This window comes from Mustela erminea, chromosome X (assembly GCF_009829155.1).
Source record: "Mustela erminea isolate mMusErm1 chromosome X, mMusErm1.Pri, whole genome shotgun sequence".
Taxonomy (NCBI): domain Eukaryota; kingdom Metazoa; phylum Chordata; class Mammalia; order Carnivora; family Mustelidae; genus Mustela; species Mustela erminea.
In genome coordinates, this window is record NC_045635.1 from 109,755,809 (window position 1) to 109,769,402 (window position 13,594).

Genomic DNA, 13,594 nt, shown 5'->3' on the forward strand with positions numbered 1-13,594 from the left:
GCTGGGTAGTAGCATGTTAAGCTCATGCACTTTACACTGCAGGGTTGATCCATTAGGTGGAGCACATCTTCCCTTTCAGCAACTCAGCAAAATTATGGCTTTAAGGCTTCAAGTGCATCACGATGGTTCTCCTGGCTCCATGTGATTATGTTTTCATATTCTCATGCCTACTTAGCGTTTTATGGTGTTGCACAAAGCAACTAACTCAGAAAATTTGAAGAGTGAAAGCACACTGAAATTGATACCTGGATACTACACAGTGTCATATTGATGATGCAGTTTAAGAGTTATTCTTCAACTGCTGTGTCCCGCTAGTCCAGATTTCTAAATGTGCAGATTAACTCTAGCAGTAGGACAGATCAATAAGCTTCTGTTTGTTAAAAAGAAGCAGCAACAACAGCAACTGGTTAACTCCCTGGTATAGTTTATGCCTTCAGGAAGCCATGTACGTTTATTTCTTTGAGATCTTCATATCAGTGTGGTCTTTTCATTCATGGCTCGCTCTTGACTTCTCTTAGCAAATATCCTAGGCAAACTTTACACTTTAAGAAGTGCCAGCAAAAATACGAATCAAAATTCTTTTTTTTTTTTTTTTTTTTTTAATTCTTATACATGTTTAGTGCTCCTTGACCTAGTAATACTTCTTTGTAGGATTTATCCTAAGGAATTAAACAGATGTGTCAAAGATTTATACACAAAGGTATTTATAGTGGTATTATAACAGTGAGATATTGGAAATAAATATGCAACTATAGGGGAGTGGTTAGAATATTATATACCCATATGTTGAAATAACATGCAACCATTACTAGTCATGGTTTTTAAAAATTTCGTTTATTTATTTTAGAGAGAGTGAACATCAGGAGGGGCAAAGGGAGAGAAACTCCTCTCTGAGCTCAAAGAGGAACACGGGGCTCAATCTCAAGACTCTCAGATCTTGATCTGAGCTGAAACCACGAGTTGGGTGCTTAACTAACTGCGCCACCCAGGGGCTCCACAAGTCATGATGTTGAAGAAAAGTTAATTACATAGGAAAATTTGCACAATATAACATTAAGTGAAGAAAACACATAGAGAATAATGGTGATCATCTCTAGATGGTACAGTTATTGGTACCTTTATGATTTTCTGTATTTTCTAAAAATTTCTGAAATGAACGAAAATTATTTTTATAATCAAAAGGAATAATGAACCTCATATATATACATATATTACATATCTCTGAAAGAAATCCCAGCAAAGCTGGGGCAATTTTAGCACCTAGCTCTTAAAAAATGTTTGCGGAGTAGGTAGACTGATGGACAGGTGAATGAATGAATAACATTGACACTTGCAGGTAACATTAACAAGTTTATGTGACTGTAGAAATAACAAATGAAGATTTGTTAATTAAAAGGAGAAGATTTCGGACCAGTTTGAAGGATGGCAAAGGAGGTACTGAAGGAGTCACAAATTAAGCACGTGGCGGATGGAATTGTGGTCTGGCCTTGGGTCCATTGTTGCTCTTGTTGCCTAGCTATCAATACCATGTTTCCTCTAATTCTGTGTGTGCCCTTGAAATATATCTCCTGCCTGCTATTTTCATTGGTCTCTATTCAGTTTGGCCACTGACTGAGCAAGTGTGAATGAAATCAAAGTCATGAGTTCATTTTCCATTTGAATCAGTAAATGCTTTTCCATATGGGGAGAAGATATCCTAAGGCCAACTCTCAGAGATGGGCTTTTTAGACAAGTGGGAGCATTTGGTAGATCAGGGCAACCAGCCTATAACTCTTGTGAGACCACTCAAAATGCCCCTGAACAGAGGGTTGTGTGTTCTTATGTTCTTGAGAATAGTACTCTGAAACAGGTGTGCTGTGCATAATGTCAGCTATCCAGGGAAGTAGTAGAAAACTTAGTCATATCACAGTTTTTATAACCAATTCACAAGCTCTTTATGGTAATTATAAATGAGACTGATTGACCTATATTCTGTCCTTCAAGGTTGTAATATCTTTTGGCTATTTTGATCAAATTGCTAAACAGGATCTGGTTTCTTTCCAAGTCCACCAGGAGACAATATCAAATGCATGAATGAAATCTAAATGTTTCCTCCCCAACACATTCCTTTCTCTCTGCTGGAGCCTGTGTCAAAGAGCATTGCATAGCATTCTGTATCTCTGCTCTTGGTGGCTTATTAAATACTGTGTCCATAATAAGAGTTACTCTTAAACCCCAGTGTGTGATAATAGTGCCTTGTTTGTATCTGCTGTTTCTTGATCCTGCTCAGGTATTAAATTTGCTATTTGTCTTTTCAACCTGAGTCCTCTTTCATCAGTCATTATCAAAAACATTCAGGGGTTAAGGAATTCAGTTTGGAGCCCAAGTGTCCTTGTCCTGGAGACCATAATATCTATAGATAGGACAGACTCCCTAAATTGGTCAGCTGAATATTTTATTCTCCAGGATGTTTTTTATTCTTCAGGATTTTTAAGGATGAGGAAGAGAACATTCTCTAAGTACTAACTATCTGCTGTAGTTTAGGCATTTTCCCATACATTATCCAAGCTAATCCTTTCTAAAATCATATAAGGTAGGCATTATTACCCCGGTTTTGCAAATGAGGAAACTGTAACTTTGACAGTTTAAACAACTGAATCATAATTTCAACACTGGTCTATTGGACTTTAAAGCCTGTGAGTTTTCTACTCAGCATATTGCCTCCCAGGGACAGCACGGTTTCTTACACTGAACCTAACAACACAGCAGTCATCTAGCTTCCCCTCAGCTCCTGCCTTTCTCCTGTAACTAATTTCCATTCCACTTTGCTTGTGTTACCTTGACAAGATCAGTCTTTTGCAGCAAGGCTAGGAAATTAAGCTTTGAACCACCAGTAAGGAGGAAGCCAGCTTCCCATCTTGTCCCCAAACCCAGTTGCTATTTGTGTTTTACATAGTTCCCGGTAACTCCTAACCCAACCCAAGAGAGTGCCTTATTGCTGGCATAAATGACATTTGCTGGGTGCTCAGCACTTCAGAGTGCATTGGAGTCCATCAGCCACTTGAAAGCCAAAAAGTTCTTCAGTTGTAGGAGCATAAAGCCTGCTGTGGTGAAGGCACATATGATCCTCCTCTGGGCTGGAGTGGTAAACAGAGCAACTGCAAAAAAAAATCTACCAAAGGAGAGTTGGTGTGTATTAGAATAGGTCAGTGAGCAACCGGCCATTTGTGCTGAAGACAGAGGGTGAAAATAGAAGGGAATTTTCCGGAATATGGAAGTGGAAAGGAAGGATCATTAACCTCCAAACAACTGAGGGAAGCCAGGTGGGAGTTAATCCAAGACTGAAGGGGAATTAAAACCCAAGTGCAAGACATCATGGTGTGGTGCCATCCTGCGGAGAGGAGGATGGCCAGATTTTGTGCTCGTTCCGAACATTATAGTTTCAGATTTAAATGAAAAATGAATTTCTTGGGCCTCTTGACATTGACCTGTACACACTGAATTCAAATGCCTCCTCAGGCCATCAGTTTAGACATATCAAGGGGTTAACCTTCCAAGGTTATTTTGGCACCAAATCCCAGACAGATTTAATCCATTCTCTCTTGGTTTCTTCTTGCCTTTGGTTGTCCACTCAGCAGCTTTCTAGGAGATAATCTAGTTGAGGGCCTTAAGAGGCAAACTTTCTAGGAATCTACGTGGAGACCAGGAGATTAAGAAGGGGTTACAGGGAAGCTCAGGGAGACTGACGATATTTCCCAGGTTTCTTCCCTACTCTGCTCTTGAATTGCTGCTGCTGGGGTTGCCCAGAGGGAGCCTGGACATAATTTCTGGCTGCCAACAGTCATTTTCTATACCCACAGAAAGCAGGAGGAGACACTGCTTCCTCAGCTGGTCTCCTGGGATATGTTGGAGGCATCCTCCTATGCCACTGAGTTTCTTAGGAAAATGAGGTTTTAAGAAGGTCAAGCTCAGAGGGAAAAATTGAGTCCGAGCTGTGGAGAGCTTAGCAGTGCCTTTCTTCGTCCTGACCCCTTTTGCCTCTTTCTTCCCTTTGAGTATCTCAGAATTGGTGGTTCAGTATTGTTATCAGCAAGGAAGAAGCCAACTGAGGGGAAGGGGTACCACAGTTACAAAAGTGGTGCATTGGGAGGGGTAGTAGCAGAAATAACCACAAGATTGGCTATTTCCGAAGAAACAATGTTTTGAGCACCATGAATTGTAAAAGAAGAGTGCCTGTAGATTCTAATTCAGGTTCCTACATTTTAGGCAAACTTACCACCTAAAAAGTCTGATTCACATCAGGGAGGACAGGACTTCTCACTTCATTATAATCAGTCACTATAGTAACCACCTTGTTTCTCCAGAACTGTGCTATCCGCTACGGTAGCTACTAGCCCTGTTACTACTGAGCTTTAGAAATCAGACTAGTTTGCTTGGAGATGTTCTGTAAAGGTAAAATACACATCAGATTCAGAGATTTAGCATGAAAAACACAGTGTAGTAATTTTATATCAATTACATATTGAAATATTTTAGATACATTGGGTTAAATGAAACATTAACATAAATTTTGCCTAGTTTTTTTTCTTTACCTTTTTAACATATAGTTACTTGAACATTTAAAATTATATATGACTTGCATGATATTTCTATAGGATAGTGCTGCTCTAGTGCATTCAAAACTAGGATTTGATTTTTTAACATCATTTCAGTAGTACATTTCTTTAAGTAAGTATACCCGTACAGGAGAAACAGAGTCATTGCAAAAGAAAGATAGGGAGGAATAGAGATTTGCAGATGAGGAAATGGATTACAGAAAAGAGTCAGCACCCTACCTCAGTTCCTCTCAGTCTGGGGTGAGGGGTGTCAGCGGCCTGAAGCAAGTACTCTCATTCCCCTAGCTCCATCTGATTTCCTAGCTGGGGTGCAGAGAGGCGAGGGAGCAGGCACTTAGGAAATTCCCTGCCCTTACCATCTTAGCCATCGAGATCTGAGTGGGAGATAATGGCAATAGGATAGGAATTTTCCCTGGGCCCCTTCGGACCACCATATCTGGCTGAGAGAAAAAGGAGACACGAGGCCAGCCCCTTCTTCACTCCCAGGGCCATCTGGTAGAGCTGCTGTCGCACCTCCTTCTGCCAATAGGCATAGATGAGTGGGTTGAGTAGGGAGTTGCCCACACCGAGCAGCCACAGGTACCGTTCTAGCACCAGGTAGAGGTAGCACTTCTGGCAGGCCACCTGCACAATGCCAGTGATAAGGAAGGGGGTCCAGGACAGAGTGAAGCTCCCAATGAGAACAGCCACAGTGCGGACAGCTTTGAAGTCGCTGGGATTCCGTGGAGGCCGGTATGCCCCGGTCATGGCTCCTGCGTGTTCCATCTTTCGGATCTGCTGGCTGTGCATGGAGGCAATCTTGAGCATGTCACAGTAGAAGAAGACAAAGAGGAGCAGGGCTGGGAAGAAGCCAACGCAGGAGAGGGTCAGCACAAAGCGTGGGTGAAACACAGCGAAGAAGCTGCAGGTACCGTGGTAGGTAGTCTGCCGGAATGTGGGGACTCCCAGTGGGAGGAAGCCAATGAAGTAAGACACCAACCACAGCCCGGCAAGGCAGGCCCCAGCCACGAACCCATTCATGATCTGGAAGTAGCGGAGGGGCTGCTTGATGGCAAGGTACCGATCTAAGGCAATCAGCATGACCGTGAGGACAGAGGCAGCGGCGGAAGAAGTAACAAATGCCATCCGAAGGCTGCACAGGGTCTTCTGTGTGGGCTGAGCTGGGCTGGAGAGCTGGTCTGTGACTAGGCCAGAGATGGCCACACCAAGCAAGGTGTCAGCCACCGCCAGATTCAAGGTGAAGCAGAGACCGACACCATCATTCTTGTGGATCAGCAACAGTACAGCTGCGGCCACTAGCACATTGACAGCAATAATGAGGGAGGCGAGCACAGCAAGGATCACTCCAAATGGCAAAGATGACTCCATGTCTTGAAGTGGCAGGATTTCCACTTACCGGGGCATGCTGTCTCTCCAGCTCCAGTTCTCACAGGCTGGGGCAGGAAGAGCGTTGTTCAGAGCCACAGCTAAGCCCTGGCTGCCGCTGGCCGTCCGCGCTGGCAGCTTGCCATCTGTGAGATCCTGCCAGTCCCTGCGAATCTCTCTCTTTCAGTCCTCAGCCTCTTGCCTCTCCCACTGTCTGAAGGCAACAATCCCAGTGCGGACCTCCCCCTGGACCCTGAGCTAGTCCCTCCCCCTCCGACACCCGAGTTACTAGACAACTCCCAAGTACCTGGTGCATACTGTCTCCCCAGGCTCTCTCCCTTCGTTGATGCTTCAAGGACTTTTTTGGAGGGACTGGGTCACTCATCAGGTCTCCTGTCTGGCAGAAGATATGCTTGACTCTAATCACACTTGTTCTTTCTCCATAGTTTGATATTAAACTTCCACTTCTTCATTTCCTAAGCCTCAAGGACCAGCTTAACAGCTAATCTCGGCTTAATGAAGCATTTACTTAATAACGAATTCTCAGCCACTACTATTACTGCTTTCAATCAAGCAGGATGGCCATAATCAGCTGAAGAGGGAAGTGAGGGCAAGCAGGCAATTTCAGGGCCCAGCATGCTTTCAGGGGAGTTACCACACATTTAAGCTGTTTGTTTGTTTGTCTGTTTGTTTTAATCTTTTGTTTCCTAACACCCCGGATTCTAATTCTCTCAAATAGCGTGTGCTGTTCCCCTCTTTCTCATCCCTCAGAACTCAGCTGATTCAGGAGGGCAGGAAAACAAAAGGAGAGAATTGCTAATAGTTTGTTATTCAGTTTATTATTTTTTTTATTATGTTAGTTACCATACGTTATTCAGTTTAGAATAGATCCCACTCCCTGTCTAAAGCTGCTCTCCGGGGATGCCTGGGTGGCTCATTCAATTAAACATCTGGCTTTGGCTTGGGTCATGATCCCAGAGTCCCGGGATGGGCTCCCTGCTCTTTGCTTCTCCCTCCGCCTGCCACTGCCCCTGCTTGTGTGCTCTTACTCTCACTGACAAATAAATAAATAAAATCTTATTTAAAAAAAGCTGCTGTATGTTGTGTATACTCATTGAAGACATGTCTCTGATCACAAGTAGTGGCTGCCAGCCTTGCCCTTCTTGATCCTGTAGACCCAGTGTCTGAGACATGAGAAGAAGAGGTGGGCTGCATTCTGGAAAGTGTCTGTTCTCATGTTTGGTTGTGGAATTTTCCATTTTCCATTGTGGATAGCGTTAGGCTGCAGGGTGGCAGTGTTGCTGAAGCAAGTGAGATGTGCTTAGGCCGGGTGCTGTGTCGGTCACTCCTATTTTAGGTTGTATATCCATTTGTTCGGGTACATTAGAACTAACCTTTTGCCTGCCACTCTTGGATACCAAGAAGAGAGGGGTGGGGAGAAGAGTGGTTTGAAGTGTATTTACTCTGTTCAGGTGAGAGCACAAATGGGAAAGGTTAGTGTTTTAAGTGAGGGAGTGGAGAGCAAGGTACAGAGTTGGAGGCAAATATTATATTCCAGGATGTTTTGACAGTCTGAGAGGGCCTCTGACAGATGTCTCATCTACAAAGGAGCAGAAGGGCCATGGCATGGGGGCTCAGTATCCCAGCTGCAAGTCTGAGAACAGTTATTCTTTGGTAGCCTGCCACCGCCCCCCCCACCCCGTTTGGAAGCTGACTTTAGTTGCTTGGTACCTGGCCTGATATTATGCTTGGATTGAAGGTTGTGCTCTTGTTTCTTTAGCACTTGAGTCCATGAATGGACTCAAGATGGTCCTTTTGAAGCCCATGCTCAAACTGGAGAGTGTGTCAGAATCCCATGAAGGGGGATGTGCACGTTTGTGCCCACATTCTTGGGCCTCATGTAGAGTTTTGGATTATTTATGGCTCAGGTGGGCCTGAGAATCTGGATTTCTTTTTAAAATTAACATGTAATGTATTATTTGTTTCAGGGGCACAGGTCTGTGATTCATCAGTCTTACACAATTCACAGTGCTCACCATAGCACCCTCCCACCCCCCGACCCCTCCAGCAACCCTCAGTTCGTTTCTTGAAATTAAGATTCTCTTAGGGTTTGTTTCCCTCTCTGGTATCATCTTGTTTCATTTTTCCCTTCCTTCCCCTATGATCCTCTGTCTTGTTTCTCAGATTCCTCATATCAGTGAGATCATATAATAATTGTCTTTCTCTGATTGACTTATTTCACTCAGCGTAATACCCTCTAATTCCATCCATGTTGTTGCAAATGGCAAGATTTCAATTTTTTGATGGCTGCATAATATTCTATTGTGTATTTATATACCAGATATTCTTTATCCATTCATCTGTTGATGGATATCTAGACTCTTTCCATTGTTTGGCTCTTATGGACATTGCTGCTATAAACATCGGGATGCCCCTCTCCCTTTGGGCCACTACATTTGTATTGTTGGGGTAAATACCCAGTGGTACAATTTCTAGGTCGTAAGACTGCTCTATTTTCAACTTTTTGAGGAACCTCCCTACTGTTTTCCAGAGTGGCTGCACCAGCTTGCATTACCCCCAACAGTGTAGGAGAGTTCCCCTATCTCCACATCCTCACCAATATCTGTCATTTTATGACTGGTTAGTTTTAGCCATTCTGACTCAAGTGAGGTGGTATCTCATTGTGGTTTTGATTTGTAATTTTCTGATGCTGAGTAATATTGAGCATTTTTTCATGTGTCTGTTGGAAATTTGGATGTCTTCTTTGCAGAAATGTCTGTTCATGTCTTCTGCTCATTTCTTGATGGGATTGTTTGTTCTTTGGGTGTTGAGTTTGGTAAGTTCTTTATAGACTTTGTATACTAGTCTTTTATCTAATACATCATTTGCAAATATCTTCTCCCATTCTCTTGGTTGTCTTTTGGTTTTGTTGACTGTTTCCTTGCTGTGCAACTTTTGATCTTGATGAAGTCCCAATAGTTCATTTTTGTCCTTGCTTCCATTGCCTTTGGCAATATGTCTAGGGATACAGTTGTGTTTTAATTTGTTTGCATGAATTTTAATTCTTCCTTAATTTCCTGGTTGACCCATTCATTCTTTAGTAGGATTCTCTTTAGCCTCCTAAATTTGAGTTCTTTCCAATTTTCCTCTTGTGATTGAGTTCTAGTTTCAAAACACTGTGATCCAAAAATATGCAGGGAATGATCCCAATCTTTTGTTACCTGATTTGAAACCTGATTTGTGACCCAGGATGTGATCTATTCTGGAGAATGTTCCATGTGCACTAGAGAAGAATGTGTATTCTGTTACTTTGGGATGGAATGTTCTGAATATATCTGTGATGTCCATCTCGTCCACTGTGTCATTTAAGGCTTTTATTTCCTTGTTGATCTTTTGCTTGGATGATCCGTCCATTTCAGTGAGGGGGGAGTTAATGTCCTCTACTATTATTGTATTATTGTTGATGTGTTTCTTTGATTTTGTTATTAACTGGTTTATATAATTGGCTGTTTCCATGTTAGGGGCATAGATATTTAAAATTGTTAGATCTTCTTGTTGGATAGACCCTTTAAGTATGATATAGTGTCCTTCCTCATTTCTTATTATAGTCTTTGGCTTAAAATCTAACTTGTCTGGTATAAGGATTGCCACTCCAGCTTTCTTTTGATGTCCGTTAGCATGGTAAATTGTTTTCCATCCCCTCATTTTAAATCTAGAGGTGTCTTTGGATCTAAAATGAGTGTCTGACAGACAGCATATTGGTGGGTCTTGTTTTTTTTTATCCAGTTTGATACCCTGTGTCTTTTGATTGGGGCATTTAGCCCATTTACATTCAGGATAACTATTGAAAGATATGAATTTAGTGCCTTTGTATTGTCTGTAAGGTGACTGTTACTATATATTGTCTTGTTCCTTTCTGGTCTATGTCCTTGTAGGCTCTCTCTTTGCTTGGAGGACCCCTTTCAATATTTCCTGTAGGGCTGGTTTGCTGTTTATGAATTCTTTTAGTTTTTGTTTGTCCCGGAAGTTTTTTATTTTATCTCTCCTTCTATTTTCAGTGATAGCCTAGATAATATAGTATTCTTGGCTGCATATTTTTCTCATTTAGTACTCTGAATATATCATGCCAGTCCTTTCTGGCCTACCAGGTCTTTATGAATAGGTCTGCTGCCAATCTAAAGTTTGTACTGTTGTAGGTTACAAACCTCTTGTCCCGAGCTGCTTTCAGGATTTTCTCTTTGTCTCTGAGACTTCTAAGTTTTACTATTAGATGATGGGTGTTGACCTCTTTTTATTTTGAGGGTGGTTCCCTGTGCCTCCAGGATCTTGATGCCTGTTTCCTTCCCCAAATTAGGCAAGTTCTCTGCTATAATTTGTTCCAATATACCTTCTGCCTCTCTCTCTCTTTCTTCTTCTTCTTCTGGGATCCCAATTATTCTAATTTTGTTTCATTTTATGGTATCACTTATCTCTTGAATTCTCCCTTCACAATCCAATAGTTGTTTATCTCTCTTTTTCTCAGCTTCTTTATTCGCCATCATTTGGTCTTCTGTATCACTAATTCTCTCTTCTACCTTATTTGTCCTAGCAATTAGAGCCTCCATTTTTTATTGCACCTCATTAATAGCCTTTTTGATTTTGACTTGGTTAGATTTAAGTTCTTTTATTTTTCCATAAAGGGATTCTTGAGTATCCTCTATGCGTTTTTCAAGCCCAGCTAGTATCTTTATAATCAGCATTCTGAACTCTAGTTCCAACATCTTACTAATGTCCATATTGATTAGGTCCCTGGCGGTCAGTACTGCCTTTTGTTCTTTTTTTTGAGGTGAGTTTTTTTTTTTTCATTTTGTCATTTTGTCCAGAGAAGAATAGATGAATGAGAGGACAAAATGCTAAAAGTGTAACAATGACCCCAGAAAAATAGACACTAAACAAATCAGAAGAGACCTTAAACCAGGGAGAAAAGAAAGGAAAAAAAAAAAGAATATGATCAGGCTGGTGAATAGAACAGAGCCACACACTAGATTTTGGGTGTTATTTTGGTCTGTTAGAAGAAACTGCCTCCCAAAATTTTAAAGAAAGAAATACACACACACACACACACACACACACACACACACACACACACAAATAAAGGTAAATGGGATAGAATATGACTATAAAGATAGAAACTTAAAAAGATTTTAAAAAAGGAACTGATGGGGCACCTGGGTGGCTCAGCAGGTTAAAGCCTCTGCCTTTGACTCAGGTCATGATCTCAGGGTCCTGGGATCGAGCCCCGCATCGGGCTCCCTGCGCCTGCTTCCTCCTCTCTCTCTCTGCCTGTCTCTCTGCCTGCTTGTGATCTCTGTCTGTCAAATAAATAAACAAAATCTTTAAAAAAAAAGGAGTTGATAAGAAGTTGGCTGAAAAGAAAGAAAAAAATTAAAACAAACAAACAAAAGAAATAAGCCATACACTAGATCATTAGATTTAAGGTATATTTTGGTCTGTTAGAAGAAACTGTATCCCAAAATTTTAAAGAAAGGAATACTTACATATGTACAAAAAATAGGGTTAAATACAATGAAGGGATAGACTATGACTGTAAAAATGAAAATTAAAAAAGATTTTTAAAAAGGTATTGAGAAGATAAGGTGTTGGTTGAAAAGGAAAGAAGAAAAAAATCAAAAAAGAAAAAAAAGAAGGAAAATTTTAAAAATTAACTTTGAAAGACCAAAGAATCATCGGGAATAAGCCATGAATTCTATGTGTTTTATTCCCCTAGCACTGGAATTTTGCAGTTCTCATTGATCGGTAAACTTGGTCTTGGCTTGATGTTCTTGCTGATCTTCTGGGGGAGGGGGCCTGTTGTAGTAATTCTGAAATGTCTTTGCCTGAAGAGGAATTGCACTGCCCTTGCCAGGGTCCAGGCTAAGAAATCTGCTTGGGTTTTCTCTTAGTAGCTTTTGTTCCCTGAAAGCTTTCTGTACAGCTTTGGAGGATAAGAATGAAAATGGCAGCCTCCCAATATCTGGCCCTAGAGGAGCTGAGAAATGGGGGTCGCACCCCTTAGTGTACCCTCAGAAAAAAGCAGTCAATCACTCCCATCTCTATGGTCTCTGGCCGTACTCTGTGTTCACCCAGCCTGTGACTGAACATTTCTATCTCTGGCACATGGACCTATTTGGAGTCTCCAAACCCAGCAGATTCCTGCAGCATACTCCCACGTCACTCCTCCCAGTAGAGGAAGGGGAGGCTCGTAGGATCCACTACTTTGAAGAATTGTGGCCCAACTGTACCATGGATCTCAGTTTATGGCAACCCTGAGCTGAGAGCGCACTCCTCAACTCTGTCTTTGCAGGCAGCCTTCCTGCTCTGACACTTGGGAGCTCTACCACACTCAGGCACCCCTGGTCTTCCTGTGTCACTGAGGGTCCTGAGACCACACTATCCTAGTGGGGGTTCCGCCGCCCACTTAGCCACTGGAGTGATGTCCCTCTGTGGACCAAACTTCTAAAAGTTCTGATTTTGTGCTCTGCTGCTCTCTCACTTGCCAGAAGCCCGCTGATGGAGGCTCCCTCTCCCCACTGTCTATCTTCCCGTATATTGCCTTGGGTTCACTTCTCCGCATGTCCTACTTTCCAGAAAGTGGTCGCTTTTCTGTTCCTAGAATTGCTATTTTCTTTGATCTCCTGTTGAGTTTGTAAGTGTTCAGGATGCTTTGATAACTATCAAGCTGAATTCCTGGGACCAGATGAAATTTAGGTCTCCTACTCCTCTGCCGTCTTGCTCCCAGTTTAAGAATCTGCATTTCTAACAAGCTTCCAGGTGATGTTGATGCTGATTCGGGGACCCCATTTGAGAATGACTGCTCTAGTGAAATGGTTCTTAATCTTAGCTGTGCTGTGGAATTACTTGGGGATTCTGAAAATATGGATGTTTGGGTCATATACCAAGAGCTTCTGATATCATTAGTTTGGGGTGTGACCTATGCATCTGGAGTTTAGAAATCTCCTCATGTGATTCTAATATTCAGCCAGTGATGAGAACTGCTGTTCAATGGTAGAAGCACAGGTGGCTGCAGTCAGGAAATCTGGGGGCCAGCCCAGCACTATCTCTGACTTTGCTTGGACAAATGACTTCACCTCTCTGACTTAGCACTGGCTTCCTTATGTGGTAACATGGGGACAATAATTCCGATGTCATAGCATTGCAGGGATGAAAATAGGAGGTAAGATGGATAAGTTGTAACTAATCTTGATACTCAACATGGGGTTGAACTCACAACCCTGAGACCAAGAGTCCCACGGTCCACGGACTGAGCCAGCCTGGTACCCCTGAAGTATAATGGATATTAAAAAGCTTCGTGAACTGTAAAATGTTACACACGTATCTTTATGGAGTGTCTTCTAGTCTCTTGCTAATCAAAGTGTGTTTCAGATCAGGAGCACTGGTATGACCTGTGAGCTTGGAGAAATGCAGAATCCTAGGCCCTGCCCAAGACCTACAGAAGCAGAGTCTGCCTTGGAGCAAGATCCCCAGGTGATCTGTGTACACATTCAAGTTGTCCTTTCCTCCCTCCTACTTTCAAGTGCCTGGTTACATGAGTTAACTATTCTGCTTCACTGTTCCAAACTTAGTGGCTTAAACCA

The 13,594-nt window shown here is 42.2% G+C and overlaps 2 protein-coding genes across 5 annotated transcripts in view; one reads left to right on the top strand and one right to left on the bottom strand.

The window, feature by feature from the left end:
- The window catches only part of SLC25A14 (solute carrier family 25 member 14), a 57,009-nt gene that overhangs the window by 42,655 nt on the left and 760 nt on the right, over window positions 1–13,594 (top strand). For 3 of the 4 annotated variants that reach the window (XR_004282479.1, XM_032330289.1, XM_032330287.1), the window contains exon 10: window positions 13,383–13,484. Coding sequence is in view for 2 of the 4 variants with exons in the window: in XM_032330289.1 (XP_032186180.1) it covers window positions 13,383–13,484 (102 nt within the window). In the remaining 2 variants the exon portion in view is untranslated. Of the gene's footprint in view, window positions 1–13,382; window positions 13,485–13,594 lie in introns of those variants that run through there. The other variant, XM_032330290.1, reaches the window with a different exon arrangement.
- On the bottom strand, window positions 4,711–6,081 carry GPR119 (G protein-coupled receptor 119). Its single transcript, XM_032330292.1, has one exon. The coding sequence runs from the start codon at window positions 5,961–5,963 to the stop codon at window positions 4,956–4,958; it is 1,008 nt and encodes a 335-aa protein (XP_032186183.1). The 5' UTR covers window positions 5,964–6,081; the 3' UTR covers window positions 4,711–4,955.